General features: G+C 33.7%; 1 protein-coding gene across 1 annotated transcript; it reads left to right on the forward strand.

Moving 5' to 3' along the window:
* Nucleotides 1-1,212: 1,212 nt before the first annotated feature.
* Nucleotides 1,213-7,024, forward strand: LOC113711076 (protein VERNALIZATION 3-like). The gene is made up of 4 exons (XM_027234219.2): nucleotides 1,213-1,518; nucleotides 2,306-2,367; nucleotides 4,984-5,024; nucleotides 6,510-7,024. The coding sequence occupies exons 1-4, from the start codon at nucleotides 1,321-1,323 to the stop codon at nucleotides 6,734-6,736; spliced, it is 528 nt and encodes a 175-aa protein (XP_027090020.1). The 5' UTR covers nucleotides 1,213-1,320; the 3' UTR covers nucleotides 6,737-7,024.
* The last annotated feature ends 10,481 nt before the right edge of the window (nucleotides 7,025-17,505 follow it).

Below are 17,505 nucleotides of genomic sequence, written 5' to 3' on the forward strand. Positions count from 1 at the left end.
GTAAAAATCTTAAATCTCACACAAACCACAACCATATTCTAAAATTAAACAAAATGCATTAGAACTTTTGAAATTAAACAAAATCTAATAGAACTACAAAAGAAACGGCGATCTTTGAATTTGAGGGTGAGAAATATAGAGAGTTTGGTTACTCTTTTAGAAATTAGAATTGGGAACAAAAGATTCTACTGATAAGTTTTATTATGTTTAAAACTTTAGGTTCAATTTTTTTTAAAAAAAAGATGTGCAAAATAAAAAAACCACAGTTCACGGTTCAATCCGGGTTAAACAGTCTGACTCGTTTTTTGCGCCTTTTCAAGCATCAAATATACACTTCCTCGTACTTCTTGCGCCTTTTTACGTAGTGGCTGGAAATTCATGGATAGATGCCGCAGAAATGTCGTTTTTATATCGAAGTTATAATATTATCCTTTCTACAGCAAACATAATCACTGAAATGAAGCACTTTCTTGATAAGCGAAAGCGGCGAAAGGTACTTCTGAAACTGTATGGAGATTGGAGAACCCACAGACGAACAAAGCTAGAGTTGCATTGCGTAGGAAAAACAGATGGGATGCTTTGATAATATTTATTGCAGACAGAAGGGAAACAAAGCTCTGAGGAAGAAGCGATTGAAAAGAGAAAAAGAATTCTTCCATGATAGGTCCAAAATACATATTTTTGGAGCTAAAATTTCGTCGGTCCATAGAAGATTAATGGTCACTGAAAAATGTTTCGGATTTTACACTGGAAGTTCACTAATTGACACTCTGCAGTTCCAAACTTGAGAAGGGAATTTTGATGCCCTGGACCAATCTCCACCTGATCAGCACTATCATTGACAATATGGTCCACTTCTTTATATTTGTTAGCTCTTTACAGTACGAAAGTTGGAGTGAAAAATGCCTAGAGATTAATTAATTTTGGACACTTTTCGTTTTCCTTTTTTTCTTTTTCCACTTTTAGGTATAAAACACTTTTAGGATGTTCACTTCTTAAAACTCATCAACTAACGAAAACCAAAATGACTAGGAAAAAAAAAAGAAAGAAAATTCTTGGAAACAGAAAAAGTTAAGATTCTTATCATCAAGAAGAATACCATGTATCCCAAAAATAATAATGATTGGCCAAGCATAGATACCTCTTGCCAATTTTGAAATATCTATATATAGCGAATGCCCGTGAACAGTATGTGCACAACTAATACTTCTCCACTTCCCTCCCCCAAAGCATTGGCACCTTGGAGGAGAGAATTTGCTCCCATTTGCCGGGGGAGTCCAAGAGCTAGGGTCCGTTGTTGAGGTGGTTTCAACAGTGACGATGTATAGGGGGGTAGATCCTCTAGTGGTTGGACGTGTGATATCAGATGTTTTGGACCCCTTCAACAGGTCCATACGCCTTAGAGTTATCCATGGCAACAGAGACGTGATTAATGGTTGTGAGTTTAGACCCTCTCAGGTTGTTAGCCAGCCTAGGGTTGAGATTGGAGGTGATGATTTTCGTAGCTTCTATACTCTGGTAAGTAAGCTTGATCATCTTCTCTGATTACCAAGAAAAATAAAAAGCTGATTATCATCATCACCATCACCATCATCGATGCACATTTTCAGTTTCCACGGGCCACTATTCCATTGAAAAGCTTTTGACTGTGGATATTAGTGTAAATCCCAGTACAATGTTGGAGCCTGAAATATTTTTTTCTTCTGGTTCTGTAACTAGTATGGGATAGCAACGATATGCATGGACATATATAATCAAAAAAAGCTAATACAAGAGGATATAAAGAATTCACTAATACCCTACAACTTATTAAAGTATCAAGTTTTTGTATGTATAAAGATTAACTGGATTCCTTAAATCATTGAATTTGTATTTGTAATCATCATTAAAGTGAAACATTATTCGCATTACTTCTTTCTTTTGTTAAAAATTGTTATCAAATTACTCATAACCACGTATCCATTATTAGGGTAATCAAAAACAAAAGTTTGTACACAACCCGACACTTGAAATGCATTTTCCTCTGGTCAATGGGGTAGATCGATAATTACCAAGGTAAAAATATTTTTCGAAAGAAATTCTATGACCCGAGTTGCAATTTTTCTTTGGTTAGCGGGGGGCACTTTAGTCTGTAGGAGGATTTGTTTTTGTTCATTTTGGTTTGGTGCCTTTATTTGCTTGATTCATGAGTACTCCAGCCTGCTTTCTGAGCTAGAAAGTGCTGTTCAGTTGGAGGTATTCCTTTAGGATTTCACTCATTCAGCATGAAAACATATTTGACAGCTTTTTATTATTGTTTATGAAGGTGATGGTAGACCCTGATGCTCCAAGTCCCAGTAATCCAAACCTTCGGGAATATTTGCACTGGTGCGTACTCTCTAGAAATAGCCTTTCTCTCTCTCTCTCTCACTTTCTCTTCACATCTGGTGCATGCAGCCAAAAAAGAAAATGGCCTCTGTCATCTTGGACGTTTAGAAATGTCAACATCTGTTGCGTACTGGTCTGTTAAAAAATATGCAAGAAAACATCATGCTGCTACAACTTTCTATTATACTATTGCATTGGAAACTTTTGAGACAACAACAAAGAACAGAGAGGAAGGAAAAAGAAAAATTAACAAAAGAGAGAGAGTAGGACAGGAGTGACGTGACAATGATGATCTATGAAATCTCTGTTAAAATACGGTAAAAAATGGTGTGCAACATCCCGAGCCCATTGAGCTAGCTCATTAACTTTTTGAGTTGAAATTATCAAAATGGATGATCTAAAATTATTAGTAATTCAATGTGCAAGATGTTATATTTCATTCTTTTTCCCCTTCATTTGCCGATGTGCGACGTCTCACTCACCCCACCTCTAGGAAGGTAATGTCCTCGTCATGGAATCTACTCCCACATCTCACTCATCCCACCACCTCACCTTTACGAAGGTTGATCCTCATAAAGGATGATCATGGAGTTCACTTAATCGTGCGTGAATTTTAGATGTGGTTTGTGTCATCGCAAAGGACGATCATGGAGTCTACTCCCACATATTTAGTCGTGCATGGATTCTAGATGTGGTTCATACAAGTTCTAGAGGTGATCTTCATCCAACATCTTACTCACCCCACTTTTAAGAAGATCGTATCCTTGCAAAGGAAGATCATGGAGTCCACTCCCACATCTAACCGATGTGAGACATCTCATTTATCGCACCTTTACGAAGGTTGGGTTCTCTTCATGGAGTCTACTTTAGGAAGGTTAGGAGTCCACTTAGTTGTGCACCGAGGACACACTCTAGAGGTAACCCTTATCCAATGTGGTACGAAAGTGGCTCGTAGGTCTCTCGTAAGTTTTAGAGGTGGTTCCTACAAAATTAGCCCCGCACATGAAAATACAATCCCCTCCAATGTAGTACTTAGTTTTGCATATTCTACAAGTGATTCGTACGGACTCTAAAGACCAACACCACTGTGCGCTAAGCTTACCTTTCTCGTGTAAAGATTAAACGAAATTTTCTCTGACACCATTTGTAATGTTTTGAGCTTAGCCCAATAAATTTTTAAATTGAAACTACAGGTCAAAATAATCAATCCAAAATTATATGCCAATAATACAACTCGCCGGAGGTTACATTTTATTCTTCCCCCCCCCCCCCTCCCCGCCCTTTCATTTGCCGATGTGGAACATCTTATTGGTTGAGCTAAACGAAAAGGATTTTTTTTTTTTTTATGACTAGAAAGTTGCAAGTAACAAGTACATACATGGTGTCGCGGGATCACATTGGACACGTAGTAGGAAGAAGAAAAAAACAAACAGTAATGTAGGCCACGTTGTCGACGTGTGAATATTTCAGGAATGCTTGAGTGAGATTCTGTTTCTTTTGGTAGAAATGAGACCCTTCTGTACATCACTATATCTCCGCTTTATTTCATTTTCAAGTGATTGACCTGCACGTAACTTTTAGACTCTCAGTCATGGACCATGTGAAAATATTCATAGACCAACGAATTGTACTCTAGTATCCCTACGTGCTTCTAAAGCCGCTCTGTGGTCCGTACTTCGGAGCGCGCATTAAAAAGAGAGAAGTGGACCCGTTTGAATGGGGAGTATTTTGAGCGTTTCTATAATAACTTTATTATAGCTTATTATAGAAATTGTAGAAAGCTTTCTTAAATTTGAGGGTTTTGAGAAAGAAATTCTTTTTTTCTTTAAAGAAGGAGGAGAAGAGGGGGAAAAAAAAAAAAGAAACGAGTTGTCAGGGCCAGCACCAGCGTCGATGGAAGTGTCGGCTGGAGCTTAGCCAATGGCGGACGGTGGGTTGAGATGGGAAGAGGAAGAAGAAGAAAAAGAAAGGAAAGAAGTGAAATTTTTTGTGTATTTTTGAGTATTTTGATATATGTATTTTAAAATTTCGAAGAGTTTTTTGAGGTTCGTATATATTAAATATTTTACTATAACAATGTAATTGAAAAACTTTTACTGTAGGTGAGATTATTTTTTAAGTTTTTTTTTTTTTTTTTTTTTTGGTGTTTTTTAAGGTTTTTTTTTTATGTTTTTGGTATTTTTGAAGTTGTTTTTTATTTTTTTGAGATTGCTTTTTTTGTATTTTTAAAGTTATTTTTGGTGTTTTTGAATTTTTTTTTTGTGTATTATTGTAACATTGTAATTGAAAAACTTGTTTTTCAAAAATCCCCAATCCAAACAGAGTTGTCATTTCTTCTGTAATTCTGATTGAGAAATTTTCTTGACAAAGTATTGCAATTATTGTCAAGGCTGAATCCCTAATTCCATGCTTGATGATTCAATTTCAAGCTTGTTGTCGAAATAGCACATATGTCCTTATATTTGGTTTTTCCAATATTGTGCTAACTTAGGAATTTATACGGTGGTAATAAATATTGCTTTACTCATAATATCATGGGCTAAATTAAGCATATGTAATGTGACTATTCTTACTTTCAAGGTTCATTTACATATGCTGTTCATAAACCATTTGCAGGTTGGTCACTGATATTCCAGCCACCACAGGAGCATCATTCGGTGAGAAGTTTTTTTTTTCCCCTTTTTTCTTTTGTTTTTTGAAATTATTTGGTGAGTATCTCTCTTTGTTCATTTAAAGATTGGTTCGCATATGTTTCTTATCATTTCTCTCATCTCACAGATAATGGGATATGCATGTATGCATCTGGCACATGAATAAGGGAAAATGCTTTATCAAAACAAAAACAAAAAAAAAAAAGGAGGCAAATAGAAAAAAGAATACTAGCTAGGACCATAGTATCAGAAAATGCTTTCTTTGGCCTTCTTTCCCCGGGTAATTTACAGATGACTTTCTTGAACTTTGCAACGGATTCTATTTGGATCTTTAAAGTTCAGAGCTTATTAATTGGTGTAATTACTCAAATTTGCTCCCACTAACCTTGATTTTGTATTGAAGATACGTTTGATTAAAGGAGTAAAAAGGGTAAATAGGCCAGACACCCTTAAACTTAGTTTTAATCTCTAAACTTCAAAATCCATTGAATCTATCCCCCTATTTCGCCATTAATTATATACTATGCACACTTTTACTAGGCGTAAGATATAAAATTGCAGGAATTATAGGGAAAATAATTCAAACAAATGTGAAAAATGGCTCATATGGACTACATTAGCAAAACTTTCAGAGGATTAAGATTGAATTCTGATCAAATGTTGAAGGAGATTCAATTACCCTTTATTTCCCACTAGATCTTGTCATGCACTAGTTCTTGGACAACAACATCACAGATCATACCATCCAAAAGAAGGGATGAGCCGACCTGATCAGATTCACATGTTGATCAAATTAAAGCTGCGATGAATTTTGCTTATGTCTATCCTCTTTGATGCTTATACTTGTTTGCTTCTAATTTTCTTTTTCCTCTATTTCCATTTTTGAACAAACATTATCTTTTTAGGGCCTGACTAGACCCGAATCTCTAGCTGGAAAATTCGTTCTTTCTCCACACTTGAATTTTTTATCGCTCCCATTTCCATTCTCGGTGGCAGGCAATCTCCTTGATGGCTCAATCCACATGCTTGTCGAACTTCAGAAATGATGTTTTGGGTTCGACAACTTCTGTTGATTTGTATAAGCGTGTAGCATTTGAATCAATAATTTTACCTGAATCACTCTCCATCTTTGCATGCTTTTCATTTGAGTACATATAGTCATGAAAGGATGTCTGAGTCAAGAAATATGTGATCATCGTTGCTCCTAGAAAGATGTTGACAGTATTTTATTGGTCAATAATTGCACTGTGGAATGAGAAATTGGTTGCATGAATATGTTTCTCAGGCATCCGGGTCCAATATAGTATTGGTTACCATTTTTTTTTTTCCTTTCCTGTGACAATTTTAATGTCTAACAGCTCCAAAACTCTGAAAATGTTACGTACCAAATGAAATGATACCCAAAAGATATTGGTAGTCATAGAAAACTGGTAAACCATAATTTTGCCAGTCATGTCTGCGTTGAGGGGTTAACTGGTGATAAATGTGTAGGCCAAGAAATTGTGTGCTATGAGAGTCCACGGCCATCAATGGGAATCCACCGCTTCGTCTTTGCGCTTTTCCGACAGCTTGGGCGGCAGACAGTCTATGCTCCGGGGTGGCGCCAGAACTTCAGCACCAGGGACTTTGCTGAACTTTACAATTTAGGTTCGCCTGTTGCAGCAATTTACTACAATTGCCAGAGGGAAGGTGGATCTGGAGGCAGAAGATCATCATGAAAAGCCATCTGTACAATTAATGTTATGTTATTTTAACATAACAGTACAGGTGTGCTGATGATCACGTCTTTCCTAATTGTATGTGTCAACAGTGGCTCCTTATCTACCTTTTGATTACTCGAACTCGTAGCCTCTCAATTATTATAAGTGAAGAGTTTTATCAGTTGAGCTGTACTTCACCTGAAAACAAGTAAAAATAAGTGTATCTTGCTACTCTTAGTACTACTTAGGTGATTTGTCAGGGCCACAGAGTCGTATCTGCTTTATTAATACTAGTAAGAAATGATCCCAATTTATTGCATCATGACCTCTTAGTGTTTATGGGGGATCACAATTATATAGATGATCTATTTTACCTGTTACTCGCATGTCATGGGTATGCACAAACACCTGAAGTTGAAGATGGTCGAGATGGAAGTTTACCCTTGGAACCCATGTTGGCTTGGAACCGTTTCTAGCGCCAATCCCACTTATCATCTGAGGGTAGAAGAAATTTAAATAAACAGTATATGACAAGTTAACTAAACAAGATACTTGACATAAATATAGAAGTGATATTGAGTTGTTACAGGAAAAGTGGTACTGAAGATCCGTGTGGGCTTGGAAAGGTGTATTGTTCTTGAGGACCATTCACGACTCAATCTGTGCACCTACAAAAGTTCCAACCCTGAGGAATGTTTCTCCTCAATTTATTGTTGGAATGAAACAGAGTTATTCGCAACTAAGTCATGACTCATGATGATCAAATAAGTAAGCTACAAAATACAAGAAAATCGAATAGCTACTCTTGAGTATGTAATGACTCCACAAAGCATGGCCTAGAATATCCAGTTAATCAATAGAATGATTGATCCAAGGACCATAATTTCTTAATACATTTGAGTTCACAGATTTTCGCGTCAGTTGGTACAGTGATTTTTATGTATTTATTTATTGTCAGAAGTTAAATAGTGAAATTGTACAAATGTAAGAGGAGATAAATAATGTACCAATGAGCCAATGGACACATAGTACGTGCACTAACGGGCACTCAGTAGAGACAAAACCCTTTGCAATCTAGTAATCAGGTAATGGATTTTCTGAAAAATGGCAGATAAGTATTCTTGTTTCAAGAACAACGAATTATAAGCATCTAGACAGGGTAGTCCATTCTAAGCAAATTTTGTACAGGTGAGAACCTTATAGTATAGACAGTAATTTCTGTTACCATTACTAGACTCGTGTTAATGAATCGAGGTATTCAAGAACAAAGTCCAATTTGATTCAAATAAGTTCAATTTTCAACTCGTTGGTTTGATTAAATTAATGGAGTTCGAACACCTAAACAAGCTCAATCAATTAACGAGCAAACACGAACCTTTTGTTTTTGTGAGCATTAGTTTTTGTCTGCGAAACAATTGCTTCATATTATGCTATTACTTTTGTTTATGCTTTGTCAATCAATATAAGAAAAGAGTTCTCAAGATTAAAAATAAGCTAGACTCTATGTTTTCAAAACATTTATATCAAAAATCAACTTCGAGCATGAATAGCTTATTTTTGTAAAATGAATTGAGCTCGAGATGATTTTAAACCTCGGTTATTCTTAAATTAGCCGAACTCAAACAATGATTTTATCTCATAAAATTTTGAATGAGCTCAAAACAATAAATGAACAGTCATTGGGGTTGGCTAATGGTTAGGGGAGGGCTCTTAAGGTTCTCTTGACTGTCAGATTTAGGGTTCGAATCCTGGGTTTGGCAGTTAGGGTTCAATTTCGAGGAAAGGATGGGTTGGATGGTATAAAGAGAAGGAGTGTAAGTAAGAGATTTTGGGTTGGACGGTACGGAGAGAGAAAGTGTAACTCAACTCGGCTGATTGTAAAAGATAAGATATTCAACTTGAAGGAAAGGATGGGGTGGGTGGTGCGAAAAGAAGGAGTATAAATGAATGGTTAAAATTCAAAACCCCCACTTATGCCAAAAAGAAAAAAAGATGTTCAACTCAACTCGGCTGGTTGTAAAAGTTTGGAGACTGAAACTATAGCACCATGGTTACGATTCAATTTCTATACCTATAGAATCTCAACTAAAAAATCAAAATCAACATTAGCATAAATCAGAAAACAACAAAAGATTCGAATAACACCCTATTTGGAATATCCATATCCTGAAAATTGTTATAGTTATTATTATTATTATTTGTGTAAGTGGAAGGTTTTCAAAATCTCTTACTTACTATTCCTCCTCTTTTACCATCCAACCCAACCCTCTCCCAAATTGTTATACTTCTTGTCTACTTGTTGACCCTCACATATGAATTACAGGAAGGATAAACTCTAAAAGTAAAATTGTAACTAATATTTTAGTTTCATTAAATAGGGAAAACAATAGCATTCCCTTTATATGTTGTAACTAATTGTAACTAACCTATTGGAGTAAACTCAATTACGAAATAAAAATCATGAACCATGTTTATATATTAACTCAATCATGAGATTATTCTGACTTTCTTTTGATTTCTGTCTTTTCGTGCAATTAATGCAGGTGGTTTGTGGATGCTACTCCAATTATGGTGTGGACAATACACAACTAGGAGCAGGATTCCCAACAGGACCAATGCACGTGGAGGGAAGCATTTGGAATCCAAGTTATCTTGGGACACCAGATTGGACACAAGGGCCATTCAAGGCTCACTATCGAGAATTTGGCATTGATGGATGCCAACAAAAGGCTTCCAATCCGGGACAATGTTCCTTCCAATCTTAGTATTGGAATCAAAACAAGCATTGGCAACTTTTTTCTTTGTTCTTTGTTTTTTTTGGTTGGAAAGAACAAGTATCGGCAACTAGACTCTGAGCAGCAATGCAGATTGCAAAATGCGAGGAAAAGTTATATGTATGGAGATTACTGTAAGGACCCAAAAAGGCATGGCCCAGATTGTGAAGTTAATCAATAGAAAATAAAGTTCTTTTTTAGCTCCTTCCTTTTTATATTACAAATCAAATGTCCATGAATGATGGATGGTTCTTGAATAAGTTATAGGGATAATTTCAGAAACCTCCCTTGAGGTTTTTCCTAATCACACCTAGCACTCCTACAATTTCCGAAATCATACTTAGCACCCTTAGAATGACAACTTTTGTAACATATCACCTCCTTTAGGTAAAAATAGTATTAAAAAATGTATTTAGGAGAGAGACTATAATATTCTTCCACGTTTGCCCTTTTGCAAGTTGATTTTTGAAAACTAGAAGATGAAAATAAAAACAAGTTGATTATTTTTATGCCCTTTCCATATTTCTTATGCAGAAAAAGGCAAGAAAAAAGAAAAAACATTTATGTTCGATTATGTAAAAATAAAGTAACAAAAATGCCATAAAATATGGGCACATTTTGGGTTTTTTTTTTTTTTTTGCATATACAATCGAATATAGATTTTAAGGTATCTAGACAATCTAAACATAGAAAATCTATCTTTTTTTAACTACGATTTTATCTTGTTATCTAGTTTAATCAATAAGGTTAAAATCATTCATTTGATGAAAAAAAAAGGCTGCTGGCATGCAGTTGAAATCATGAAAAAATCCATATTAAATATACCTATAATAGTGTTCAATTATCAAAAACAAAATTTTTGAAAATTTGGTTAACAAACAGTATTTGTTGAACGTAGTTTTGTGGCTGTCAAAAAAATTTTATTTCCTTTCTATCCAAAACTTTGGCACAGATCTTATAATGGTAATATGAATCAACAAAAATTATACAATTCAGCAGTTATTGTACTTACACCTCCTCAATTTTTATGTAAATATTCTATTTGTTTTTATTTTCATATTCTAAAATTCAAAAATCAACTTGCAAAAGGGCAAAATTGGAAGAATGCTATAGTCCCTCTACTAATATATTTTTTAATATTATTTTTACATAAAAGAGCTGACATGTTACAAAGGTTGTCATTCTAAGGGAGTTAAGTGTGATTTTAGAAACATGAGGGGTGTTAAGTGTGATTAGAAAAAATCTCAAGGGAGGTTTTTGAAATTATCTCTAAGTTATATGGACAATACCTTGCTGTTTAGACCTCGGTTTGATGGGACCATTTTCTTTTTTCAAAAATTAAAAAATTTCTCTAGCCAAAATACTTAGGATGCCCATTCTCTAACATACAAATGTAAGGAAACTATACAATGTTTCTGTATAACTAGTTAATTACAAATCAATTTCATCCATTCTTCAATTTAAGAAATTGAGAAAAATTTTGTATTCTATCTCCCCATAATTAGACTTTTGAAAATCAATTACCAATTTTTTTTTTAACAATCATGCATCCACATGTCAGTTATTTAGACATTTTTTTTTCTTATGAATTTTTGTTTATCAAAATCTTTCTTTTGAACAATTTTCAAAAGATAATCATTTGTTAGTATATTCCCTAATGTGTCCACCCTTTTCATGTGAAACTTTATCACCATCAGTTAGAGTAGTTAAAATTGAATGACGGATTAAAATTGAAAAGGGGTACTTTTATCTCTTAGGGGATTAAGTGACACAAAATAAAAATGAGGGGACAAAGTAAGAATTAGAGTATACCTTAGGGAGAAAATTGGAAAAAAAATAACCCTAATGGAAAACTACCTGTTAGTTTAGAAAAAAAAATAAAAAGATTTTTTTTGTCTAATTTTCTTACATGCTATATGTATGTATGTATGTATATATATGGAGACACACACACATACTTGGTTAAACTTCATGATTTTTAGTTTCTGTGGGCATACCACTAACATTCAAAAGTCATCCAACGGAACTACTAATTTGACAGTTTTCTCACAACAATCTATTGCACGAGTGAACTTCCACCCCTCACCCCCCCCCCCTCTTTTTTATTGTTTGTTGGTTCCTTTAAGCAATCTTCCTGTTGTTATTGGAGAGAAACTTTGCCTACTGTTCTTTTAAGAATTAAAACGAGAGGCTTAGAACGATGAACACGATTTAACGTACCTTATATAAAAAAAGCCTACTTTCTATAAAACAGCGGCCATTACACTAAAAATCACTGCAGAAGTGACAAACGTGCTGCCTTGTTCACCCAATCATTCACATAATCCAAGAAATCTTTCAATTTTCCACTTATCACCCTAATGACTTGAACACGTGATCTCTCGATTATAGGTGTAACATTTTACCAACAAAGTTTTGCTTCGTTGTACTTGACTTATAATATATCATATATGATATAATATAGATATGTAGGTATGTAATCGAGCCGAATCGAGCTCCAATATTGCCATACTCGAGATCGACTCGACCTATAAATAACTTGGCTCGAACTCGACTCGAACTCGATCGAGTCGAAAAATTTCAAACTCGAGCTTGACTCGAGGAAATCTTTAAAAGCTCGAGACTCGACTCGATAAGACTCGACTTTTAGTCAAGCCTTATCGAGTCGAATAATCAAGATTTTTGACTCGATTCCTTACTTGTAAATTCAGTATAAATTATACCTATAACGGTCATTTTATAATTATAATACATATATATTATTTAAATTATATATATTATTTAAATTATATGGCTCGACGAGCTAGTCGTCAAGCCACGAGCTACAAAATTCTGACTCGAACACAACTCAAATGTGTACTCGAGTAGCTCGAGACTCAGTTCGAACTCGGTTTGATCGAGTTCAAGCCAAGCCATCTAAGCTCGCGTACATCCCTACAGATATGTACACAACCAATTATACTCCACCAACAGTTGCTAACCAACATTTTATAATTTCACCTATCTTTCAATTTTACATACGTTACATTAGAAAAATGCTATAATGAAAATACAAAATTTTTATTTTCTATTTTTTTTGGTGGAGAACCTATATTCAAGATTACGGAGAAACAAATTATTAGTTGCATTGTGTGCAACAAATGCCCTCTTATAAACAAGTGCATGTCTACTATACAGTTGGTCAGTTAACTACGGGTGTAATATTACCGTGGATGTGATATTGTAAATGTACGAGTGATATAGACATGCATTACCATAAATGTAACAACGCAAATGTATGTACATATAGTCAATGTAAAGATAAGAAACAGCAGTCTTTTGCTTCATCTGTTGAAATATTATATCTGGCTTAGCAAAACTGAACTTCACGCAACTATTTTCTAGTCATATTCATGTTGTTTCCTGGTCTAGCAATTCAGTAGGCAAAAGGAGGTGGTGATGACACTTTTGGTCAAAACTACTATCAAACATGGGGAGGCGATCATCTCACTGCTCTTGTCCATGGAAAAGACGTTCATATATTCTACACACACATATATATACATACACATATTAATGACAAACTGGAATATATTCTAACAGACACATTTACTCAATAGTCAACCGCATAATGAATACTCTTATATATGTGTATCTTCAAAATGTGCATGTATCATACTTAGGTTTTCCATATCACGCTTAGACTTGAATTTCCATATAGCACCAGTGTAAAATGTACTACGCGCAAAACGCTTCAGAAATCTAGTAATTTTAGGTATTTATGAAATAAATATAAATTTATGGAGTTTGAGTGTAAAAATGATAAATTATACTTGTAATTCACTAATTCTACATATAGCTATTTTAATTCCATTATAGCTAATAGGTATTTTGGCTGGTTAGAAGCTGGATTCAGTTCAAAGAGCGAGTTTGGATCAGGCTATATATTTTTGCATGAAGGCAAAGATACCAGAGAAAAACAGCAAGGAAATCGACGCAGGATTTAATGTAAATGACAAACATATTTCGTTAAATAGTTGTACTATATATTTTTCCTTAAATCTTTATTCGATCATATCATGTGTGATAAAGTCAGTTCCGGCAGGAAAACCTGTACAAGGTGTGAAGCATTATGAGTTTGAATGACGTAGATTTTTTGTGGAACCAATGCATGGTAATCCTCAAATGATAAGTACAAATGTCATCGAAAATCACACATGGGATGGGAGTTGGGGGCCGGGAAACAATTTTGTCTCTGGTTTGATCCTAAAATGAATTTCCATCGCAAACGAGATTTTTAGGAACCAATACCAGATTGTGTAAGAAATCCCTTATCTTGTCTGCCAGAAACTCTTAATCAAATGCATCAGTCATTGTATATAACAATTCTATCTATTCTTGGAACCCAATTTTATTAGACATTTCATACTTAGAAGGAAAGGGAAAAATAAAACTTTTTTACGAAATCGACTTCCAGCTAAAAAAACCATTTCATTCATTTGGTTACCTAAAAATTTCTGTGTGAAAATATTGTCAGCTCTGTGGAAATATACAGAGCTTGGATTAGGATCTCCAAATAGGACTTATGCATGTGGTGGCAAGCATTTCGGATGCAACTTGGCTTAGAACCCCATATTGGAGTGAAGGGCCATTCAACTTTCAAGACTCACTATCATGGATTTTTCAATGATGGTTGCCCTAATCACCAGAGTCCCAACCGATCAATATTCTTCGGAATCATATTACTGGAATCAAATCAAGTATTGGCAACAAATTAGATCTGATCAAGAAAGTAAATTACAAGATAAAAGAGAGAATCTATCCATGCCATATACTAGAATGCAGTCCTATAGGGATGTAGTAGTTATTATTTCCAAAAATTGAAAATTTTGGAACATTTGCTTATTTGATGCATCTGTGGGAATTGCACAGTTGTGGGAGTTTCATGTTAATAGGAGTTTAGCCCCATTAGAAACTCTTCTTTTTGTTGACAAAGTATAACCTCTTTAATACAAGCCTTAAACTCCAAATCACAAGCAAAAACTTGAACAACTACAATTAAAACAAACCAAAATGGCACAATTCCAGAGGTTGCGTCTCGAGTTTTTCATTTATGATGATAGAGAAATGATGGTTGAATGCAATATATGTGAAAACACATTTTTACCAAACAATTATTACCAAAAAAAAAGCGTTAGGAAAGAAAAACGTATTTTGCAGTTTAAAGTGTATACACTGTCAGTCAATGTATAGAAGATTAATTCTTTTTTTTTTTCTGTCTTTTGTTTGCCATCCTTTGGCAATAAAATTTTGAACTATGTCTTTTGGCCTCCGATGTGTTCATTGTACTTCCGTTATTCACGCTGAATATTTGATTTCGGTTCTCTATCTTTTCTCTGGATTAATAGTTTTTCTGATGTTTCTCACAAATTTCGTAAATTCCTTCTTGGTTGACCAGTTCATCCGTGGGAAAACTCAAAACTCATCTATAGCTTTTTGATTTTTTTTTAAAGCTTTCTTGATCTTGGCAATTCCTTCGTGAGTGTTACAGAAAAAAAAAATCTAATTGTCTGATTAAATATCTAGATGTTTTTTTTGCCCCCTTTTATCATATTTAACTGATGTGATGTTTAGTATTTCATGTGGTACATGTCGGTTTCTTTTATTCTTGCTCCTCCTTTAAATTTTGCGTAATTTTTTTTTTGTTGTGTTGAATGGGTAAAAACAAACTTATGTCCAAGAAGACATGCATTTAGCTTTTCCATTGTTCTTAATGAGGTTTTTGTATGAATGGGTATTTGATTCAGAAAAAGTATTCTAATTTAAGCTAAAATTCTGTAATCACGTTTAAGTTTCTCCACTTCTTTTACATTCAATAATCATGAATCACAAGTTAGCTATATGTATACTGATTAATATAGCCACACAAATAGGCATGGTCCAGAATGCGAAGTTAATCAATAGTAAAAGTTTCTAGTGTCATGAAGGTTTATATGAGCTAAAACAACTACTTCCTCTAATTTGTGGGGAAAAAATAAGATAGTATTCAAGTTTTTTTGGCTTCTTTTCTGAGTGAGCATAGTATCATATGCAATAGTATTTAAAAAAGGTAACTAAAAGAATTAAGGAAGTTAATTGTATAAATTGATTAAAGATAAAATTATGAAATCAGTATAGGCATCTAGCTTGAAATTAATTAAGTATAATGGAAAGATTGATTGAAGATATATGATTTGAAATCTTGTAATTAACTAAAGTGTAAAGTCACAATAGCTTTTAACCAATTCTGAAATAATAATGAAGTAATCTTACCAAATTATGAGGGTCACATTTATTTTAAACAAATTGGATTCGTATTTGTTCTCCTCAAAAAAAGAAAGGGAAAAAACAAAAAAATACTCGAAATTTGGATACAAAAGGGAAAAAAATCTATTATCAAATTTCTGAGATAAAGATGGTGAAGAAACTGAGATGCACAGTTCGGGTAAAATCATGTTGAAATCAAAGGGAACGATGAAATTTAATATCAGAAACCAAATACTGGATTTTTTTCTAATATTCACAGTAGGAACTGCATCCAAGAGAATTTGAAGTGGTAAAAAATCATGGAATAAAACAGATAAAATTTAGTCCAAATTAATGCTTTCACACGGCATTATATTTATATGAACTCTTCGAAGGTATCTTATTTACTTTTTTTTTTTAAAATGGTAGGTATCTTATTTCCTTAATTAGCATGATAAGAATTTAGTATCTTTTTAATGTGCATATCTTTGATATGATATGAAGCAGCACATTTCACGACTTGAATTAGGTGCTGAAGGAGAAATAAATATTATCTCAACTAGCATTCAATTCTTGTGTACATTTACATGCTAAAAGAAAAAGTAAGACACTAAGCATTGGCCCTGTTTGATAATTCAATTCAGTACTTAAATTTAATGAGTTTAAATCTTAACATGTTTAACATGTTCAAACACGTTTCATGATAAAAAAAAAATAGAGTATTTCAATTAATTAAGTGGATTTGAATTATCTAGGCAAAACTTACTTCAAAAAATAAGTAAAAATTCATTTACATATCACTTAATGCTGCAGAATACTACTCAAATGTTAGGATTTCAATATTAAACAATTTAATAAATTAACCAATTAAGATTTTAGATTTTAGATTTCGGATTTTGTCACTAAACATACTTCTCATTGGCATCCCCAAGAATTGTGGAGATGTAAAAGTAAGATGACCAGACATTGGATCTAGCAAGAAATATGTCGATCAGAAGTTAGGGTAGTTTTGTTATATAGTTGCCTAGTTGGTACATTCTATAAAATAGCCGAATAATAATTGGGATCTTTACAAAAATCAAAACCAGAGATTTGGAAACTGAATATTTTGGAACCAACTCTAATTCTTGATACAAATAGTTTCTCATTTTTCTTGTGAACCAAGTAAATATGTCTAACCTAATGTATATATAATCCGTTAACTAGAGAATTCTTTTTCCTGCTTGTTTGCATAAATTCCAGCTAGACAACAAGGAGGTCCTACGCGATTCTTGCAATAAAATCATGGCCATCCCCACAGGTATATATATTAGTGCTTTATCCTTGTCTTAGCAACACCTTTGTATATGTCCTACAATGTTGCTACTAAGTTTTTTTTTTTTTTTTTTCATGAAGATTGAGAGACATTATTGGGACCATTTGTTTAGCATAATTTGAAAAAAAAAAAAGAATAAATATTGTTCAACTTGCATGATAAACATAATTTTTAACCATTTTTTTATCTCACATTCGTTAGATACAATGTTATTCCAGATAATTGTGCAATTTTGCCTTCATATTAGCATCGAATAGAGTAATTGAAGGCTGAAATACGAGGAACTGTATATAAGCATCAAGTATGTAAATTGAAATCTACAGAATTGGATCTATACAAAAATGTCACCTTGGTTCAGTAATTACAGTACATACACACACACATATATATATGTAGGTATAATACTAAACTTAATAATCTATTTCATTAACTTG

The sequence above is a fragment of the Coffea arabica genome, chromosome 10e (genome assembly GCF_036785885.1).
Source record: "Coffea arabica cultivar ET-39 chromosome 10e, Coffea Arabica ET-39 HiFi, whole genome shotgun sequence".
In the NCBI taxonomy this organism is placed as follows: domain Eukaryota; kingdom Viridiplantae; phylum Streptophyta; class Magnoliopsida; order Gentianales; family Rubiaceae; genus Coffea; species Coffea arabica.

What these genes read in the sequence shown, in the direction of transcription:
- LOC113711076 (XM_027234219.2), top strand. Translation starts at nt 1,321, where the DNA reads ATGTATAGGGGGGTAGATCCTCTAGTGGTTGGACGTGTGATATCAGAT. An exon ending in TTCGTAGCTTCTATACTCTG is followed by an intron (nt 1,519 to 2,305) that starts GTAAGTAAGCTT and finishes TTGTTTATGAAG; the next exon opens with GTGATGGTAGACCCTGATGC. An exon ending in CACCACAGGAGCATCATTCG is followed by an intron (nt 5,025 to 6,509) that starts GTGAGAAGTTTT and finishes ATAAATGTGTAG; the next exon opens with GCCAAGAAATTGTGTGCTAT.